Source organism: Nothobranchius furzeri, chromosome 1 (genome assembly GCF_043380555.1).
Source record: "Nothobranchius furzeri strain GRZ-AD chromosome 1, NfurGRZ-RIMD1, whole genome shotgun sequence".
Lineage (NCBI taxonomy): Eukaryota > Metazoa > Chordata > Actinopteri > Cyprinodontiformes > Nothobranchiidae > Nothobranchius > Nothobranchius furzeri.
In genome coordinates this window covers 58,413,942-58,435,810 of record NC_091741.1, presented here as the reverse complement: position 1 = coordinate 58,435,810, position 21,869 = coordinate 58,413,942, and the positions used below count along the sequence as shown (strand labels likewise).

The following is a 21,869-nucleotide window of genomic DNA, read 5'->3' as shown; positions in this document are numbered from 1 at the left end:
CTCATATAAAGGATAGCAGTTAGCTGTTTTTAGTCCGCTAACCATCACTGAAACACCGAAGAACAAAGAGGAAAAAAGAAAGAAAAACAAAAAGAAAATAAAGAATTTTGCTTTTTTTTTTTGTTGGTCTCATGCAAAAGCCGAAAATCAGAAGGAAGAGAGTAATGTCTTAGGAGGTGAAGCAAAAGGCTAAAATCAGAGTGAACATATGTGCAGAGTACACGCGTTTGAACTGAAGGAGGCTATGAAATCATGCACTAATGGTGACCTGGCTTTGTTGCTACTGGACTTGTAAGTAATCACTTTTTTTCCAACAATGTGGATTTTTTACTTTGTGGCGTATTTTATTTTCACGTGGCTCATGTTTGCGTTAGCTTGTTGTTAGCGCTAGCTACAGCAGCCTGCTGCAGCACTGTTTACGACAATTTTAATTCTGCTTTCATCCAGAAGAAGAGAGCATAAACCTCATTTAGTGTTGATATAAAGATAAAACATAATAAGCGTCAAATAAATTTAAACCCGAGAATTGATCGGGATTTGACTAGTCATCATCCTGGAAACTATGAGAGTTGATTAGAAAACACAAACTTTTAGTCTTTTTGGCAGCTGTCCATAATAAATCTGACCCAGGATGATTTTTCCTCCAAACAGAGGCAAACGCCTGACGCATTTGGATATTTTTAGGCTCAGTGCCTTCCAGTTATTCAGATCTTACATGTGTGTGTGCGCACACACGTCACTTTCAGCGCTGATAGCCAGCTTTCATTTGAAAATGATGTGAAGTGGGTGAGAGGAGGAATAACAGAGACGATAAGGCTCGCTGGACACATGAAGGACAGACGGAGGAAACACTTGACCTGAGCAGGAAAGAGCAGACTTAAGCTTCATCTTTGAAAATGATTCATTACTTCTGATCCTTGCCCAGTCCTACTCATCTGCATCATTCTATCAGCTGATCTACACTAGTTTTTGTTTTACGTGTTAGCCTGCCGAAAAATCATCTTCAAGCTTTTACGTCCACGAACTGTCCATGGAGACTCCTCCTCTGAGAGATAGCGAGCTGCATAAACAGCATAATCCTTTCTAAAGCGTCTGTCCCTTGGGTAACCGTTCACTCCACCACTGATAAATCTGCAGCTCTGGCTGTTGTCTGACTCAAATGTGCCTCAACTGAAGGCAATCAGGCATTGGTTTGAATAATTCATATCCCAGAACTAATTAACCTGCTTTGCAGAAAAAAAAAGAAAGAAAAAGATCCATTTCTGAAGCAACAGTGTTTGAGAGGAACTTTTTCTAAATATAGCCATCATCTGGGTCATTTTTCAAGCTACTTCCTGTGAAATTAGAACCGACTCTGGTCGAAACTCAAGGATGATGATCTGTCCTTTTAATGCTTTATTATACCTTAGGACGGGTATGTTAAATGTCCGACAGAAGCCGTCCCACCATGACTCAGTGACAACTGAGTTATGGTGTGAGTAACGCAAACATCACAGATGGATCACAGGCTGGAAACACCTACAGCGTCACAATTAAGGCTCCAATCAGACCATGTAAGCCTGGGATTAGTTTAGCAGCTAAAGAGGCTTTCTGAAACACAGACATGTGAGTATCTTCTACTGAACTTCACAACACTTGAATGTCTTTTTTTAGTCTAGATTCAAAATTTTGTGTTGGTGCGACTTCAGTTCTGTCCTCAAGAGTCATCTCATTCATACCAAAAACAAAACGCACAGACACTACTGATCTGAGCTCAAACAACAGCAACAAACTAAACACATGACTGTACCTTTCTTCTAAGACTAGTGTGTCCAAAGATCAAGTGCAGGCAGCAGCTTCAGCTCCCGTCTCATGCAACAATCGCCCCAGATTCACTCCCAAGTCGTGTCAGTCCACAAAATGCTTCGGTTGTCCGAGCACAGCTCAGGCCCCGAAGCAGAGACCTTCTCCATCCTGTCCTCCTGTGTTGCCACAGGCACTTCTCAGTCTACGCTACCGCTCTCTGAACTAGTACTCGTCGGTGCTTCCCTGGGCTCGCTCATTGGTCGGCTACCACTGCAGTAAGATAGGATGCTGGATGGTCAGTGGCACAGGGAGAAGATGAGGTCAGCCCCCTCAGAGCGGTTAGCCCCGTCTGACAGGAAGTAATCCCTGTGGCTGCTCTTTATCCATGCCAACCCCACCTGCTTCCTGGCTTTTTATCTTTTCCTGCTGTTCAATTCACTTTCTTCACAAACACACATTTCCATCCCTAACGCCCCTGCCTACCTTTTCCATAGCACCAGCAGCTGACCTAAAAAAGAACAAAGCAAAGGGGTGCATCAAAGCTAACTAAAGAAGTTGTGTCAAAATAGCCTCCAGGGTTTATTTTTATACTCTGAGTCATAAAGAATAGAAGGTTCTGTTGGCAACCCAACCAGAAAGATGGGGTATGTCTGTGCAGGTCTACACACGCCCACATGTAACAGAAGAATGAGGCCAAAATATACAAAAGAATAATTAACAGGATCTTGGGGAATTGATGAAGTATCCAGCAGCTTTTTGACAATTTAATATGGTAAAAGGAACCCTAACCCATACACAACATGACCATGCATCCTCCAACCACCTTTACCCATTAGAGGATTGACACAGGTATGCCTTGAAGAGATAATATGGAACTTTTTCGTATTTTCAAACACATTTTCTTGAGCCAGTATGTGCTAAACCTTTACAGAGTTAATGAAATGTTACTCAGACCCTCTCACCTCATGTGGCCAGATAAGCGCACTTGCAACTTCAGAGTGGCAGGCTGCCACCCGTTGAACTAAATTAAGCTCACATAACTGGCGCTGCAGTCTGCTTCCAGCTCGCTTCCTGCGTGGTTTAGATCATGAACACATCTGATTTGATTCATTTAATGGTGAATCACTCCTGTAGACACTAATGAAGGCTGGGAGACATTTCAGCTGTTAGATTAAGGTGTTAAAAAGACAAACACATAGTGAGGAGATGAGTTTCATTTTTGGTTTAACAACAGTGAATTAATAATAGACACTAGGGGGTGCTAAAAGCAAGGAAAACTGCTTAGTATCCCTTTATGTCTGATATTACCACATAGAAATATTAAGACTCTTTCAAAAATATGAAGAAATCCCATTCATTTACATGAAACTAGCCAAATATTAGTGTCAAAATATTTAACTAGTTAAAAAATGACAGAATTTCAACCATTTTTGTCCAGACCTGTTCCACAAGTTCTTTTTTTTATAATTCTGTTGTAGCATGGTTGAAAAACAATGTCTGACTTTCATTAGGTAAATTTCATAGAATTTTTATTTATAATTACTTTGGTCAGATTCAAGTTATTTCTGAGACCATTGTGGGTTTTTCTTTCATTGCCTGAAGGGTACCAACAACTTTTTCTTCGTCTGTATATACGATGGCTTTCAAAGCTAGCTTATTAAGACAATTTTCGAACAAGCACACGCAAAAAGATGCATTTTGGTAGCAGGCAAAAAAGCAGCTAGTACCCATTTTTGGTTATACACAGCTAATAAACCTTTTCTGTGGCTAAGGCATGATTGAAATACATAAAACTGATAGCCGAACAGATCAGTTACAGAATCAAAAGTCTATCAGTAGATTTTTCCGTATGAAGAGGTGGATGAACACAATTCCAAGCCTCGTCAGAAGTGAGGCACTTCATTCCTAGGATGCACTCAGAGTATGTTTCAAAAGGCCTAAGACTCAGGCTGGTATTTACTATGCAAAGCCCATTGACGTGACAGAACTGTGTGACATTGCTGAACTACAAGCACCAGTCCTCCCACCTCAGCTGTGAATATCACAGCTCTGTCAGCTGTCTTCTTGATCTCACAGACCCAACGTCACTGTGACATCTGTGGCCCAACAACTGAACTCTAAATGACACTAGTAAAAGAATTATGCATTAGGGAAAGAAAGGCTAATGAAAACCCACGCTGCCACCAGGCCTGTGACTGAAAACGAGGGCTTTGATTGTTGCAGACATATCGAGACCAATGGCTACAGCTGGTCTGATATCAGTATTCTTGGAAGTAAAGATCAGTTGCCATAGAAACCATTTTGGACAGCATGGAGAGGAGGGGTTAGAGAAAATCTTTGAAGCTGGATTACTGACAGTTTTAGAGCAGTAGGGTCCTGCTGATGGTGCATCATGGTCCACTCTCAGAAAGCGATCAGTCAAGCCCACACAAATTAGCTCTGTAGGACATCCTGCTGAACAAATGATAGAGTACCATAGAATATAAGTTGCACACTTTATAATAGTCCCTAGGTTTAGTGTAGGGAAGCTCCAGAACAATGGCCTTTCCAGAAAAATGGAACAATGAGCAGTAAGGCTAAAGTCAGAACTAATTGACTCTGAGAACAAAATATCAACATTATGGGTGCATGTCTATGAAACTAACTACCCAGACTTTAATTGAACTGAGAACTTAATGACCAAGTTCTCTGACTTTTGCAACACATTTCTCTAGTAAGGTATAAATGATAGGTGAGCTACAGCACAATAGAGCTTCAGACAACTATATTTGGAGTCCTATTTCGTGATATCCTGACATCTCATCTCTGATCGGCTAACAGCAAAATAACTCTACCACTGACTCTGTTTGCTCTGCAACGTTGATGCTTTTTCTCCACAAATAACATAAGCCTGAAGGAGCTCGGCTGTGTGGTGGAGCTTTCATTTGTTTTTGTTCATTTTCTGACTTTATCTTTTTATGTTAATCTATTTCATTAGGATTTTATGACTGTGTTTTATTTTGTTTTGATCTCTATGTGAAGCACTTTGTGTCTGATGAGTGTCATATAAATAAAATGTTCTTTAATGTGTTCAATGTTTCAGAGTAGAGCTGGACGATATAGAATTTTTTTTTTATCAATAACAAATTTTTAATATTGATCGATATCAATAATTATAGAAAAATATTTTAAAAATGGTAGAAAAAACATTTGACGTGCAGCTCTGGCTTTTTTATTTTTGGTATTTTTATTTTTTCTCCGCCTCTTCGACACATTTTTTTTCCATTGCACCACATGTCTAATGATAGGAGACGTGGATGTAGGACCATGAACAGAGACGATGGAGTTTACTTATTGGACCGCACATGGGACTGCATCATCGGAGAGGGTAGAGCGGGCAGCAGAGGGCGACAACGTCCTCTGCTGCCCGCAAACGGAGTAGGAAGTGACGCCACCATCAGCGTTAGCTCTGAGGATGTTTGCAGCTGCAAACGAAACATCAGCAAAGTAAAGAAAAAACCTCATCTGTGTTTAAAAAAGAAACAAAAATGGAACCAATAGAAAATATTGACTCATTACAGAAATGTAAAGCGATGGTCAATAAATGCAACAGAAAAGAATGAAATGATTGAAAATTCAACACTGAAGCAAGAAACTTTGTGAAAACCAACATTTAGGTCATTCTCTAAATTTGTGGCCACTGCTGTATATCATGCAGTGTTTCTGTGTGGACCATCAGAGGAAGTCATTTCCTTCTTGCTGTTATAGCTCCTCCTTGTGGTAAAGAACAGAACTCCAACACGTGGCAGTGACGCAGATAACCATTAACATGCTGATCAATCAACAACTAATACAGACATCCTGCAGAAGGACAGTGTTCCATTTCACCCTGCAAAGACCAATCACAAACAACTCTGCAAACATGACTACAAATCCCAAACTTCACAGACACAGCAGGAATTCAAACAGGACTTTTGGACTTCAGTTCTTTACATAGACTAAACCTAAAATAGAACAAAATGTGGTTCAGTGCTGGTTGATGCATGAAGAGGCACCAAACTAACATGCACCAAACTACTTTGGAAGTATTCATTTATCCTCAACAGCACATATTTTAACATCCACTAGATGGCGTTCTGGTACAATAATAATGCAGAAGAGCAGTTATGCAAGACCTTGGTTAAAATCTACTCTTATTTCTCTTCAGCACTCCGTTTTATCCGTCTGTTGCTGCTGAAGTGTGATAAATAATGCAGAGTTATCTTACCGTAACAATAAATGCAAGCTGAAGGATTTAGAGTAGCAGGGCTTCATCAGTGCAAGCAGTTAATGCTAATTCAGATTTATTACTGGGGTTGTTAACAGAAAACTGGTTTTAAGAGTAAGTGGCAGGAGCATATGTGGGTCCATGCTGTGGTGTAGCCACATTTTTAACATCTTCAGTAAATCAGCTAAGATTTTACTGGTTTTAGACATAACTAAGGCAGGTAAGTGATTCAGCAGCTGATAAATATTCACACGTTTAATCGAATGAAAAGCTGCATGTTGATGTACAGTTCTGCTTTCTTCACCACTGACCTGCAGCAGAACTTCTACATATGTGGATTACTGGAGTAGGGAAATCCTTAAGCATGTCCTGAGTGATCCGACCTCAGAGATCAGATTATATTCAAAGTGGTGTTCTGATCATTTTAACAGGATTACTTATAATTTCACTTTGTTCAACTTTAAGTCTCTTAACTTTTTACCCCAATAAATCTGCTGTGGTCTACGAATGCCTGGTGGTTCGTTTTCTATGGGGAAAAAAGCTCCTGTGCCCCTGTTTCAGGGGTCAGACGTCAGCAGGATGTGGAGTCTTGCTCAGTAATGTTCATTATATGCAAACACCTTGTCTCTGATTGGCTACGCGTCTCTGCCGCTGTCTTCAATCGCTCTTAGTTATCCCCACAAATAACACAAGTAATAGTCCCGCCTTGTTGTAGAGTTGCTAATTGTTAGCTTCTACTAGCCGACATGTGCTCTGCTCTCACTTCCTTATTGCTGTTGCATGCCAAGATTGGTGAGGCCATGAATACTAACTTTTCCTGTGAGAAACTAGACTTTTGTGATTCACTCATTTTGCAGTCTATTTATCTTTCTGTGGCTAACACAGGCAACGGGGGTTCATGTTCAGCCTGCATTTTCAACTCAGAGTGACCAACGACGATTAGTTTCTCAGGGAGCGAGACCTTTAAGACCCTTTGAAGATCTTTATGAATTCAATGTAAAACAGGAACACTTGATTAAAACTCAGGAGTCGCTCCCCCAATTTTTTCTGATGAACTCTTGATATGAAAAACCTTTCAGCTCATTTGTTACCAACAAATTTAACATCAGTAATTGTAAATGTTTGTGTCTTCAGCATAGATATGATAGTTGAAGACAGGTCTTTTTATTGAGTCATAGTACTATGGTGGTTCTTTGTACCTAAAGGAGTGATTGATTCTTTATCAATACATTTGCAGTAGTCTAGTAGGAATAAATGCCTTGTAAGTCGTTCTCGGGGGGGGGGGGGGGGGGGATATACAGGTTCACCATTTCTCTGACCTAAAAGTTGCACACATCACAGCTGAGCTTCAGACGGCAGGTTTTGTCTTATTTCCATATATTTGGACATCTTGCCTCAGATTGGATAACAGCAAGGTGACTCTACCACTGACTTGCAATGTGGATGTTTTATCTCCACAAACAACACAAGCCCGGAGGAGCTTCTGCTGTGTGGTGAAGTTGCTAATGGTTAGCTTAAACTAGCTGGGATGTACTCCCTGCTGATTCCTGGACATTAAAACAACCACAGACTTCACCGTCGTGAGTCAAGATTAGTGAGTCCATAAATGCGAATACTATACTTTTCTGTTTTGTCTCCCCTGGCCACCTAAACACTCACCAACCTGGTCATAACTCACCTTTAGTCTCCTAGCTCTAGTTTTGGCTGTGATTTACATAACCCCTCCCCACCACCACTAGTCACCTACCACATTTATTGATCATTGGAAATTTTATTTTTTTCTAGCTTTAGTATTTGAGGTTGTAATGAAATAGTGTGGTTCAATTCATTTAAATGTTTGTTTAGTGTTCAGTCTACTTGGTCATTAAAGTGACAATGTGTAGTTTCTACCATTAATCTCTGGAAATATCCATCAAAGTGTTTTTGTCAATGAATGAATTGATGCCCAGTTGTTGAAAAATATTGAAGGCTTCATAACCTGTTCTAAAATACATGGAGCGGGTCTAAGTCTCCGGGCGACGCCACATTGGATGCCATCTTTCCTGCTACGGAAGCCCGTGAGGACAAAATGCATTTACTAATTTGTAACAAATGATCACAAAACTTTTATCATCAATGGACTTTGCTGTTTTACCTCCTCACTCGTTGCCAGAGATGAAAGGGAATCTGATGTTCTTGTTATTTTGCTGGAGGTTGTACTTCCAGGGATTTTTGACCCTAATGGCCATCCGTTGGTAGGGATGGGTACCTTTGACATTTGAATCGATCCGGTACTAATTACCGGTACCTACGAATCGATACCAGTACTTAACGGTACCAATTTTCGATACTTTTGAGTGTTTATTATTTTAATTCTCTTTTATAATTAAATATATATTTTTCTCAATATATAAAAATATTTGATAAATATCACGATAAATAACATACAACTTATTGTATTTTAACATTGCCCTTGTAGTTTTATAAGCTGATAATTAAACTGAAGCAAACATCTTTACTGTGAACTAGGGCTGTAGCGACGCCTCGATGACGTCGACGGCTCGATTCTAAAAATTTGTCGACGTCAGATCCGGTAGTCGACGCACCGCGCCCACTTGTTGCATCCCCAGGAGTTTGTAAATAGAAGAGGAATCTGCATGTTTTTCCTCTAGTTCGCCCTCTTCTCCGCCTTCACTAACATCTCCGCCAAATACCGAAGACCCGGAACAACGTCCGTCCACTATTAGATTCCTTTCCTGTTTTGCCCGCCTTCGTCTCCCGGCAACGGACAACAACTTCCGGGGTCAGATGCGCTGCTTCGTGTCTATCGCAGATGTAGAAAATCACCGGGAGCGTTTCTCCCTTCATAAAGGAGCTTCTTTCAGACATTAGGAGAGCTGTTTTGGTGGTAGCAGTCTCTCCTCCGTGCTGGTCTGTTTGCCGCTGGGTGTTTTTGGTTTATTTAAACTTGGTAACTTCAACTTAACGTTGGTAAAGCTACTGTTAGCATTTTTGCTAACAGCTTCTTGCGTTGGGATAAGCTGTTACGTTTTGGTTTAGAGTTAATCTTTTTTTGTGGCGTAGATCTCCCTTTTATTACATTTAGAGTGTTGTGGGTTTTTGGTTTCGTTTAAGATATCACCTTGAGTTTGGTTTAACCACCCAGTTTAGAGTTGGACCTTTGGAGATTCTTATTTTGGTCCAGAACCCAGTAATCTTTGCCCAGTGGGACATCCCTAGTTATTTGTACTTTTGTTTTAATTCCCCACAGGCAGAATTAGTTTTATTATTCCCAACGTGTGGATGGAAAGGTTTATGTTTTTTTGTAGTTGTAAATAAACCTGATCATCATTTTAACTTTTAAATCCCGTTATTGTCCCTTCCTTTTTGCACACGAGCCAAACTCCCCAGGAAGAGTCGTAACACCACTCGCCTCACGCACATAAGTGACCAAAACAAAGCAGTATGGAGACACTCCGTCTCCAACCACCTCTCAGGCAGCAGCCTGCACTACCAAGTTCAACATGTCACCAGAACATAACCAACCAACACAATAAAAGCAGTGTTTTACAAAATAGAAGGCCTGTAGTGTTTATTCTCTTACAGTAACAATTTATCAATTTTTTTTGAGGAATTTATTAGAGATTTTTTTGGTTTTTATTAACTGGGCAATAGAAAAATAATCATTAGATTAATTGTCTAAATAGTCATTAGAATAGTCGACTATTCGATAAAATAATCGTCAGAATAATCGTTTTAAAAATAATCGTTTACCCCCAGCCCTACTGTGAACTAAATTTACTGTGTATCTTCATTCCTTTTGCCATCTTTTTTCATTTGATTTTTCCTACTGGGAAGTTAGAATTTCCGAGGAGAAAGCGAACGCACCATTAGCTGATAACATTGGTAGCAATGGAAGCTAACATATCAAGCTAACGATATCTTAAACAGTTTATTTAGCTGCTGGAGCAGATTAAAATGATGATGCCTCACACAGATCGTCACTGGTTTCATCTTCACCCGTCACATTTAGTAAAGTGAAGCCAAACTTTAGAGCGCGTTCATGTTGTTCTTGTCGGAAATTCGGAGTTCCGAGGAGAAAGCAAATGCACCATTAGCGAAACGGAAGCTAACATATCAAGCTAATTATATTTACCTACCGGAGCAGATTAAGATGAGGATGTCTCACTTAGATCGCTGTCGCTGGTTTCATCACCCAGTTACCCATCACATTTAGTGAAGTGGACCCAAGCTTTAGCGTGCGTTCTCTCTACCATGCTGCTCTGTTTACAACTGGTTCACAGCAAGCGACGACAAAACGCTCTTGCGCATGCGCAGCTGTCTTGACAAGTTCTCGTTATGAAGGACGGGTACCGAAACAAGGCACCGTTTGAAATGACGTGAATCGGTGCTCGGTCGGTACTATGGAATTCGGTCTGTACCTTTAAAAGTACCGAATTCGGTACCCATCCCTATCCGTTGGTAAGGTCTTACTTGAACACAATGATTTTGGTATGTACTGCCCCCTATCAATGGGGAAATTACACACTGTGACTTTAATGTTCCAGCTTTTACAGCCTCAGTTTGGTCACTTTCCACCATTAGCTTGATCATGGTTTTTACTACTTAGAAATTCCGGGCTGCCCACATTTTGTCCTCTACCCAATGCTTTACTACACAAGTTTTGCTGTTTGGTTTATATTATTTCTGTTTTCACCCTTCTGGCCACCTACGCCCTCCCCAAGCTGGTAACAACTCACCTTCAGTCTCCTAGCTCTAGTTTTTGGCTGTCTTTCCCATAATCCCTCCCCACCACTTGTAATCCTGTTTTATTTACTGTTTAGTTGTTTATTGCATGTTTGTTAAATATCAAACAAACCCTACAGTCCTTCTTACTCATTTAAATTTACAATAATTCCCTTGATCTAAAGACCAATCTAATACTGAAAATACTAATCTGGTTAAAATCACTTTTCATAATAGTCTTTACACACAAACCTGCTCATGTTTGTCTGGTAAATACATCCAAGTGTTCGCGGTTTTCTTTATAACACCCACGAGTATAAATCCACTGGTTCTGGTATATCAATACTTGTGAAGTAGATAGATAACATGTAGAGAACATGTCATGTAGGTGAAGAGTGAAGTAAACTGATTCTTTGCTCGTGTTGACATGGGTGATACTTGAAAAGTTCAGCTTTTATCTCTTTAAAGGTGAAGACAGCAGATCTTACCGTGGCTGTAGCTGACCCCCGGGCTGAGGGTGGAGGGGGTGCTGGTCTGCTCCCTGCTGGGGGTTTGGAGGCCAGCCTCCTTCTCCTTGTCCCTCTCCTTCACCTGCCGCTGGCTCATCCTGATTGGGGTCAGAAGGAGGGGGTCATCACCGTGCGCTATGGCAGCTGAAGATAGAGAGAGGTGGAGAGGGAGGAACACAGAAGGAAAGAGAAGACATGATTCAAACATCTGCAGGAAGCAGCTGTTGGGCACATCCCTGTTTCATAACCCTGTTTGATAACTTACGTAACATTTGTTTTCATCTCGTTTAATGAGAAGAAAAAGGTGTTTCACGGGAGCTAATAACCCAAATACGTGAGCCTGTCTTACCACAGAGACATGAAACCAGCCACTAAGGAAAAAGAGGACTCCAGTAGGAAGAAAAGATGTGTTTTGTATTTAATAAGATCCTCAGAAGCTTTGATCTGAACAGCTTCCAACAGAAGCTCATGTAAAACCCACGGATCTCTAAAGCCTTCTTTCTTTCCTCTAATAATCCTGGAACTAATGAAAGCATTAAATATTTACATATGATTCATTTGTAACCTTTCAGGTACCATTGCTCATGGTTTTGTTTGCTCTTTTCTCTTTGAGGTGTTTACAGATGTACTGACGCTCAAATGGAGTCACTTGACGGTCTGAACCCTTTCCTTTGATTCTCCACCTTGATTCAGACACAGAGATTTGGACTGTCAGCTTGACTCATCTGGAAACTTCAGCGTCACATCAGCAACAGATAAAATATGTTGTTATTCCATTATCTGTCATGACTGGCGGCGGGAAGGTTAAAAAATCCCAGGTGAAGAAGGAGTTTCACATCTGGGCCAGCACAGACCGGACTGGGTGGTGTCGGTCCGGGTCCCGTACCGGTAGCGTCTGTTCACACACACTTCGCAGGAACGAGGAAATCTCCGAGCATGTGGGCGAGGCGAAAGTCCAAAGGGGTGGGAGTGAGCGATCTTTACTCCACACGAAAACAGCATCAGGTGACGAGTAAACAGGAAGGTCATCTGTATGCTTCACAGAAACACAACTCAGCAGAAAAATGGTGATGTTGATGGACAATGGTCTCAGTCTTCAGACTGAACCAGGAAATTGAAGGGGGGGGGGGGGGGGGGGTAGTCTCACAGCAGTAAGAAAAAAGACAGGGAGCTGCCGCAAGCTTCAGTCAGGCGATAATGAATGGATGAATTGCACATGCGGAAAGCCCCCGCTGGTTGAATCTATCCGCCAATCGGAGGCTCCCCCTAATGGTAGGCGTGCATTAGAGCTGGCCAATCAGCCGTGGTGGGCGTGTTGGCCCGGGCCAGCCCTGACCGGACCACCAGAGGATAAGGGCTGAAAAACCGCCCGGTAGGAGAGCGAAAAGTACCGGGCCTCCCAAGTATGAAAACAACATATGCAATGTGGGCCGAGCCAGGCGGTACCAGATGTGAAACCCCTATAAACCCAGTCCAGCTTTAGGGATGTGGTGGAACGAGGGATTCCCATCATGGATGTGTAGCTGACACTTCTGCAGCATCGCATCTGTGTGATGCTGTCATGTTTCCAACACCTGATGAATCTGTGACACGAAAAATTAAGTTCTGAAGGCAAAAGGGGTTTCAGCCTCTTTGATGGCCTAATATTAGCAGCACCAGCAGCGTAATAAACCCATTTTTGCAACAATAACAGGGTTTCCCCAAGAACATGAGTTAAGCCTGACTGGGGGGGGGCTCGTGCGCTCCATCCCGCAATACTCCTGTCAGAGCGGGGTGGTTGCACATGTTCCGCTGCTGTTTCTCACCAGTATCAGCTGATGGAGGGCTCTAGTTTCGTTGCGCCGTTCATGTCAGCGAACACGGTAGGGTCGGGGAGAGGGGCGGGCCGGGCCATGATGCTTAGCCTCGCGGGTGGTCAAGCAAAGCCTGGCGGGCCACCAGGCTTATCAAGCGCTAGGAGAAACCCTGAATAATCACTGACAGCAGAGACTCAGATGTTTCTAAATTTACAAGGTTTTTGCAACTACATATGTTGACAGATTCAGTGGTTAAACATGTGACACTAGATGATAGGAAGTTGAAGATGAAGTCACATGCTGCTGTGCACCATGACACACACCAAAAAAAAGACCAACCCTTTATAACAACATTAAGAACCCTCCTGTTACAAAAAACAGGTGAAAGGAATTTGTCTTAGTATTTTTAAATAAACAGAAACATTATTATATATATATATATATATTATTATTAGCTGCTACTTCCTGCTTCAAAACTACTCTCTTATGTTTGTAACTGTGAATAACCCTCCCCTCTGATGACTGCATAAAGGTCGCAGGCTTACCGGAGGTGGCAGGATTCTCTCTCAACTCGGCATGGTGCTAGCAGAGCAAATAAAAAGAGGAAGAAAAGAGGAAACGGGAAAACAGAAGAGGGAATAGAGTGGAAGAGATTGGAAGAATGCGTGAGTGAATTGGAAAGGATTAGAGGAGAGGAAGAGGGGGTGGTGTCCACCATGCGTTGTTGACCAGATGTTCACAGGTGTGCAGCGTTGTTGTTGATTGTGGGCAGCAGCATCAGCCAAACGGGATGACAAGTGACAATCATAAGAAAAATAAAGAAAAAGGGAAAAAATGAGACAAGAGACAAAACAAAAGAATAACAGACATTAGTTTAACTAAAAAGTTCAAAACATAACTTAAAACAAAAGGAGCCTCACACAGAAGGTGGGGGTGAGTGTGGATCTGGGTGAAACCAAAGGAATGAATTCACAAAAAATACCACAAAACACACACACACACACACACACACACATCCTGCTTACAAAAAACTGTGTGCCACTCATTACAAATGATCTTTAACGTTCTGATTATAGTGATAAAGTGTAGCAACCCTGAGTGTCATTTGGGAGATCCGTAGTGCAGCATTCACTGTGTTCTAGTCTTAAAAATAAAACTCGATAAAAGACTGGCTGATGTAAATGTGATGGGGGTGGGCGACACATCACAAATTTACTGGTATCAAAATGTATGTCTTTTATCTGCATCATTTTGCTCACATCAGAATAATAGGTGTTTAAAGAAATGATAGTTGCATGTAAATCGCCAAAGTTCATGTTGCTTTAAGATGCTGTGCTACCAACTGGATGGGGCGGAGTCACAGGAGGAAATAGAAAATGATTGGCAGAAACTAAATCCAAAATCTTGCTGATTGGCTGTTGAAGGATTTTTGTGGGAACAGGCTTCTCCTTGACTAAATCTACCATTGCCACCTCTCTCTCTAACTACCGCTGCACGAGTAATTATTTGACACAACTATTCTGTGAACTTGAACTTGTAAAGGAGTTTTTTAAATCTGATCCTACGTAGACACTGGATCGTCAAAATCAATATTTAAATCACCTCTTTGCCACTTCCCGAACTACCAACCAGGTTGCCTGCAATGCAGACTTCATGGGGAAGCGTCAGCCAAGTAAAATAACATTTATGTTAAAGGCTTTTCATTTTTAAAAACAAAAACAAAACATTAAAGTTTGGTATGAGCAAGAACAGAGAAAACTAAGGTAAAAATGACAGTTGTTCAACATTAAGAAATTAAAAATTTGGGGGGGGGGGGGGGTCCAGTTGGAACCCTGACAGACACTAATTTAGACAAGAGAGACTACGGTGGTGGCAACAATAAGGATGAGGGATTAGACAGCAGTCACTGAATGTCAAAGGTCATATAACAGGGCTTAATCTCAGCTTAGCTCGTCATCATTTAGGAGGAAAGTACTGTTATCTCATTGGCTCGCTAAACGCTGACCAACAATCACAACAAGATTAGTCGATTTTGTTTCTGGAAAATAGTCCAAAAACTCAGGTTGTTCAGGCAAATAGTCTGTACTCAACCAAATATTCTGACTGATTTTTCTAAAGCAGATCAACAAATGGCAGACCTGGGTCTAGATCTGGTCATTTGGTGATAATCACATGTCTACCAAAAGGAATTTTGCAGAAAAATTTAAGCCAGAGCGTTCTCCAAATGAAACTTCCAAATTGCACACGTGATGTGTTTTTGAAAACTGGCCTAAAGTTCTTCCTAGACTGATTGAAATGTACTGAAGAAGAAGAAAAAGACGATTAATACAAAGACAAAAAAGACGAAGACGAAAAAGATGATGAAGAAGAAAGGATTTTTTTATATAGTGCCTCTAAATAAAAATCACAAGGCTTTTAACAAGTCATGTTATCTTAACTAGGATAAAAAAGAAGATTTTAAAAAGATTATAATCAGTCACTCAGAGTTTTTCATGCAAGCTGAGCGTGAAAATAGTCTCCTACAATAATCTTCTGCATTAGCTTCTGGTAGAAAATAGACAGTGAAACTCTAGGATTTGAAAATCCTCACAGATCTACAGCACTCTGTGAATTAACATTTATGGGCCCACCCATCTTGACTCACGACAGGGAAGGCTGAATTTGTTTTAACGTCCAGTAATCAATAGAGCTCCGGGAGTTGACGTCACTTCTCCCGGCATGCAACAGTTCAAATCGAAACGGCGCCATATTGGCATGCAGAAGCCGGCAGCTGGACTATTTGTTATTGTCAGAAAACTCAATCAAACGGGAAATATGGTAGATTCCTGTTGTGCCCCAGGATGCAGAACAGACACGGACGACATAAGGAATGAGCCATCTACAGGATTCCCCAAGATCCGGAGCGCCGCAAATGTTGGATCATTGTAATAAAACGCGTTAGTGACCGGGCGAAAATGAAGCTGTGGGATCCCGAGAGTAAAGGTTGTCGCTTATGCAGCAACCGCTTCATATCAGGTACTTAAACCAACGTTTCCTCAACTGTGTGTGGTATTTATTTTAAATGCTTTTATTAGGATTCTTAGTGGGCTTCCTAAACTGATTTTGGCGTGGCTTTTTCTGTCTTATTACTCATAGCAGCATGTAAACATCACGTAAAACGCTGCCTCGTGAGTTCTGCGTGCTGCCGTTTACGTGTTTTATGATCACAGCAATTAACCGGCTAAGCTGTATTTAATTTTTAAGTAATGGTTGATCAATTGTCAGATCACACATAAAAAGCACTTTGGATTGCTATTATCTGTCTCACCGAGACTTCTTACGTGTAAATCTGTTATTTGTCCGTCCATCCATCCATTTTCATCCGCGTATCTGGAATCGGGTTGCGGGGGCAGTAGCGTGACTTCCCTCTCCCCAGCCGCCGGAGCCAGCTCCTCCGGGTAAATCCCAAGGGGTTCCCCGCCGGTCAGGTCCGGTGTTGTGCCGGTAAGAAGTCCGCTCCGACAGCTTCTGGCGTCGGAGCGGGCAGTAGAGTCGAGAGTCCCAGACCTTCTCCCCAGCTCCTCCGGCCGGGGGAATCCCAAGGGGTTCCCCCGGCCAGGTCCGGTGTTGTGCCGGTAAGAAGTCCGCTCCGACAGCTTCTGGCGTTTTTAAAAAGTATCCCAGGGGCACGGTAAGGTTCGGAGATGTTTAGTCTATTTAATTTCTGACTATATAAAACGATTTATTCTGTTTTAAAGTGTGAAGTAAACTCCGACGAAGTAAAATCCAAGCGGATCCCGTTCATGTTCATGGTTACATCCGTGTTTGTTTACCTTTTTTGCATGCCAAAATGGCGTCCACTAACTGAGAGTCACGTGGGGTCCGGAGCTCTATAGCGGACGTCTTGGCTACTTTAGGCTAACTGTTAGCATTAGCAATTTCACTTCACGGCAGAAGCTCCTCATGGTTTGTGTTATTTGTGGAGAGTCATGTTGCCATTATCCAATCCAGCGCGAGATGTCCAAATATCAGGAAATAAGACAAAACCAGTCGTCTGAAGTTCAGCTGTGATGTTGCAAACTTGGCCTGCTGAGACAAGGGTTTGTGGGCTTCTTTGTACCCGGAGTTCTGCCTGCAAGACATTCCTTCTTTCTGGACATCACTGCAAATGTATTGATTAAACAAGTAATCTACTCCTTTAAGGGTATTATCATTTTAGCTAGATCATTTTATCTTGTTAGTTTGTTTTTTCATGACCCTGTTAAATCCCAATCCTTAGTTCTTCTTAAATTGAAAGGGTACCAACAATCTGACCCATGTCTGTAATTGTAGTGAGAATACAATTCTGACTGAACTGATCTGCCTTAGGACCCAGAAATTCAGACAAATCTCGGGCCTTAAATGCAACTGATGAATTATGCACTTGCATATTTATGATGGATACTTTGTCTTATTAATTGCATATATTCACTAAACTCCAACATGTGTCGCAAAATGTATGGAGTCATTATAAAATCAATGTTTATTTAATTGTATCTCAGTCCTGCGCTGCCCCACGCTTCCTCCAAAACACCAAACAGGGAATTCTGCCTAAAACTTAAGACTGCTCTATAAGCCTGTGAGGAGAGCGCTTCCACAGGATATAACGCTATGACATATTACATAATGTTTAAACATCACTCGCAGCAAATTCCTGACCCAGTTTCTTTTAGCAGCGGAAAGAGAAGGGATGAAATATTTTATCCAATATTGGCTTTCATATCTGAAGGGTTATGACAGGTTATGAATATGAAATTCACCTGACATCATCCTGGGCATTCAGATAAGGACATAAATACTCTTTATGTGTGAACGTGATAATATGCAAAGAAAAAAAGTCTGAATTTAAAAAGAAACCGAGAGCATATTTCTTTAGCGTATTGTCATGGTTGTCTGTTTGATCTTGGTGGCGGGAAACAAACTACCGTATTTTCCGGACTATGAGCCGCTACATATTTCCCACGCTTTGAACCATGCGGCTTATAATGAGGTGCGGCTTTACTGAAGATTTTCTTTCACCTGCCAGGGGGCGCTTTAGCAGAAAGTGAAACGGGTGGAAGTCAAAAGTGGAAATCGAAGAAAGTGCTCATTTTAATTTAGCACATGCAAGCAGCTGACACGACGAAGAATTTTTTTTTCAAATCCATACCCCCTCATCATGATAACTACACGTATGAGTTCATATGTTGCCGCATTTAAGTTGAAGGCCATCGATCTGGCAGTAAAGGAGGGAAACAGTGCTGCCGCACGTAAGCTTGGCATGAATGAATCCAAGGTTCGGCGCTGGAGATGGCAGCGGGAAGAAGTCATTCAAGCCAGCTTCACCCAGGGATGATGACGGCAACACGGACAGCGACACTGACATCGCCACAGAAAAGGTACGTGACGAAGCTCTTCTGAGACTGTTCAACTCCGACACTGAAGAAGAGGACTTTAATGGCTTTAGAGCGCAAGAGGAAGATGAGAGCGAATGACTTTTTCTGGTAGGCAAGTGTGTTTTATTTACTAACCAGGCATGTTTTGTGTGCAGTTTTTATTTTCTAATCATCCAGGGCTTATTAATGCTGTGTCAGCGCTGTTCTTTTCTTCTAAACATGCATGCAAATTACCGGTAATAACGTGTCAGTTCTGTTTTTATTTTATAACCATCCAGAAATATGTATCAGTGCTCTTTTCTTTTCTAAACTTAAAGGCACGTTCACCCGTTTAAAATTCGTTTTGGTGAATTAAAACAACAAGAAAAACCTCCGTGTAGCGTCTTTCTGACTAATTATCTTATGTTATGGCCATACATGCGCTGTGCGCCAAAGACCCGCATGTGGCTGATGCGCCACAGCTTGTATTCGAGTGCGGCGTGTGTGTGTGTAGAAAACCTTTTTTTTTTTCTTTTGTTGGTGCGGCTTATACTGAGGTGCGCTCTATAGTCCGGAAATTACGGTAGTTCATATTTCAGCTGTAATTCAACAAACATGCGCTGGCTGGGTGTCTTTGACTTTTCTTTAGCTTTTTTTCCTATATGGTCCAGCCCTAGCCTATACCCTTTCAGTCATAAACTACGAGCATAACTATGGCTCTTTTACACGAGGAATCAGGATTTGGGTTTGTGATGATCTTGTTTCTTTCTTTTTTCATTTATCTTTTTTTCCTCTGATTGTGCTCTGTACCATTTTGACTGAATGACTAAATGAATGAATGACTAAATGAATGAATGACTAAATGAATGAATGAATGAACGAACGAACGAACGAATGAAATCACCATCTTAAATAATCGAGTTTTCCATTTCAGCCAAAAATAATCCTGATTATCATTTTTGCCATAATCGTGCAGCCCTATACAAATGAAATGTTCTATGAGAACCACTCTATGAGTGTGTTTTCAGGTTTTACTTTTGTACTCATGCAGCAGCCAAAAGCCCAGACAGCTGATGGTGAACTCTCAGTAAGTATACAGTCGATCCTTGGGCTGGGTAACTGTCACCTTGTCCTTTTGAAAAGGTTATTCAAAAATCAGGGTAAAGAACTGAAAGTTCAGAGACAAATCTTTAATTTTATTGTAATCTATGTGTAACAAAAATAAATTTCATTAATAAATAAATCAATTAAATAAATCAATCAAAAGTATGTTTCTAACCAAGTGCTGTAAGATTCTGTATACTTCTATAAAAAGGGGCTATGTTTTGTTATTAAAAGGCAACGTGTTGATGTAGTTTTGTTTCTAACAAATAAAAAACACATTAATTTACAGTCAGATGCTGTGTAGTTTTACAGTTAAAAACACCCTAACACAGTAACTGTGGCCATTTCACAACCTTTTGGTAACAAGCCGATGCTTGCAGCAGTTTGATTTTATTTCCCAAACAAACACTTGAAATCTCCACCACCATCCTCTGCAGAAGCACCACAGTGAGACCCTTCAAGCATGTGCTCTAGTCAGAACAGCTTAATCCATCAAATGTCTGACACATCTGTCAGCGGGATGAGGCTGGCAGAGGGCTACAGTATAAGATGGAGATCTTTAGTGACCATATGGTGGCTGGGCGAAAGACGAAGATGAACCTTAAGTCTTTAAATGAATTCTCAGGGTGTGGTTCACTGAAAACCCATTTTTAAAATGATTATTTCTGACTATAACTGGTAATTCTTAGTTTTTCATGCAGGCTGAATTTGAAAATAGTCTCCTACACCTTTCTCCTGCATTAGCTTCGGATAGAACATAGATGATGATTTCAAAAGCCTTACAGCTCTATGCCACACTGACAGTTAATGCTCATGGTCTCACCCATCTTGACTCAAAACACCAACAGCTGTTGTTGTTTTAACGTCCAGGAAACAGTAGAGAACGTCTCGGCAACCAGAAGCTAACCGTTAGCATTAGCAACTCCACCACAGGCAGAAGCTCCTCCTGGCTTGTGTTATTTGTGGAGATAAAACATCAACGTTGTAAGTCAATGGCAGTCGTGTCGCCGTTAGGGTTGGGCATCGAGCATTGAGCATCGATTGGAACCGGTTCCAACTGTTCATTTTTCCCGGAATCGTTCAACGTTCTTTATTTCGATTCCTAGAATGCTGACGGAAGAGTAATCCGCGGCCGAAAAATAAACAAGATCTGCAAATTGTGATAAACGCTTTTGAAAGCTGATCACCCCCCACCCCCCAAAGAATAAAAGTGAGTTTTTAAACGAGACTTAAAAAGGTAAAAAGAAAGGAAGAGAGTCTGATCAGGAGGGGCAAGTGGTTCCAGAGCTTCGGTGCACAAACTGAAAAGGCGCGAGCTCCCCGCGGGATTTACAGGGAGCTAGGGACATGGAGGAGGTGCTGGTCGGCTGATCGGAGGATCATCCTGAGAGTTTTAGCTGAAAACAGCTGGACGTTTCTGGATATGTTGGAGACATTTAGCCTCTCATCCCAGAGGCTTCTTCCAGACTTTGGTTGTGGTCAGAAACAAACACACTGGTTGTGCTGCAAGTCTTTTTATTTTTTTCTCCAAAACATGTTTTTGTCTAAATGAAGGTGATGTTATTGTTCATAGAATTAAAATTCATGTTGAAGTTAAGATTCTTTCATCAAGTAGGACCTGTGGTTGGCTGGCTCATGCAAAACATGTCATGTCTTCAAAGAATCGGAATTGGGAATCGATAGGAACCGAAATCAAAAAGAGGAATTGGAATCGGAATCGTTCAAAATCAAACGATGCCCAACCCTAGTCGCCGCTGCCAAAGCCTGTCGTCTGAAGCTCAGCTAAAATGTGGGTAACTTTTAGGTCCTAGAGATGGTGCACCAGGTTATTGTTTCCCCCCCAAGAACGACTTACAAGCCATTCATTCTTACTAGAGAGCATAGCAAATGTATTGATTCAACAAGTATTCCACTTCTTTAAAGCAATAGGGAGAAATAAAATGAAAGAAGGTGAAAAGGGTGAAAGGTGTCTAAATGAAACTGGAATCGCTGTGGAGATAATCAGTGCTCACAATCAGAGCAGGGAGATGCAGCCTCCTGAATGAATCAGAGAGTAAACATGTCACAGCTAGGGTTGTCACGGTAACCTGTAACGGTAAACACCGATAAAAAAGTTGGCAATAATAATAACCGTCTTGTTTTTAAAAAATATATATTAACTCGATGGGTTTACCGTGGCTGCGGTGTAGGTGCGGTGACCCTTACCAGCCACCGTATCATCTGCTGAAGTTGCCGGCGGCACATGCGCACTTTGTTGTTTACAACCAAAACTTTCTTGAAGCTAAAGCTGAAATAATGGCCAAAGGAGGAGACGGCAGCGCTCAGGACATTT

General features: G+C 41.5%; 1 protein-coding gene across 6 annotated transcripts in view; it reads right to left on the bottom strand.

The window, feature by feature from the left end:
* Positions 1–21,869, bottom strand: part of osbpl8 (oxysterol binding protein-like 8) — a 111,408-nt gene that overhangs the window by 35,845 nt on the left and 53,694 nt on the right. For 4 of the 6 annotated variants that reach the window (XM_015955534.3, XM_054739531.2, XM_054739532.2 and 1 more), the window contains exons 3-4: positions 13,607–13,643; positions 11,245–11,409 (exon numbers count right to left, since the gene is read on the bottom strand). In XM_015955534.3, the coding sequence (XP_015811020.3) occupies positions 11,245–11,409; positions 13,607–13,643 (202 nt within the window). Of the gene's footprint in view, positions 1–1,789; positions 1,921–11,244; positions 11,410–13,606; positions 13,644–21,869 lie in introns of those variants that run through there. The other 2 variants (XM_054739534.2, XM_015955564.3) reach the window with 2 other exon arrangements.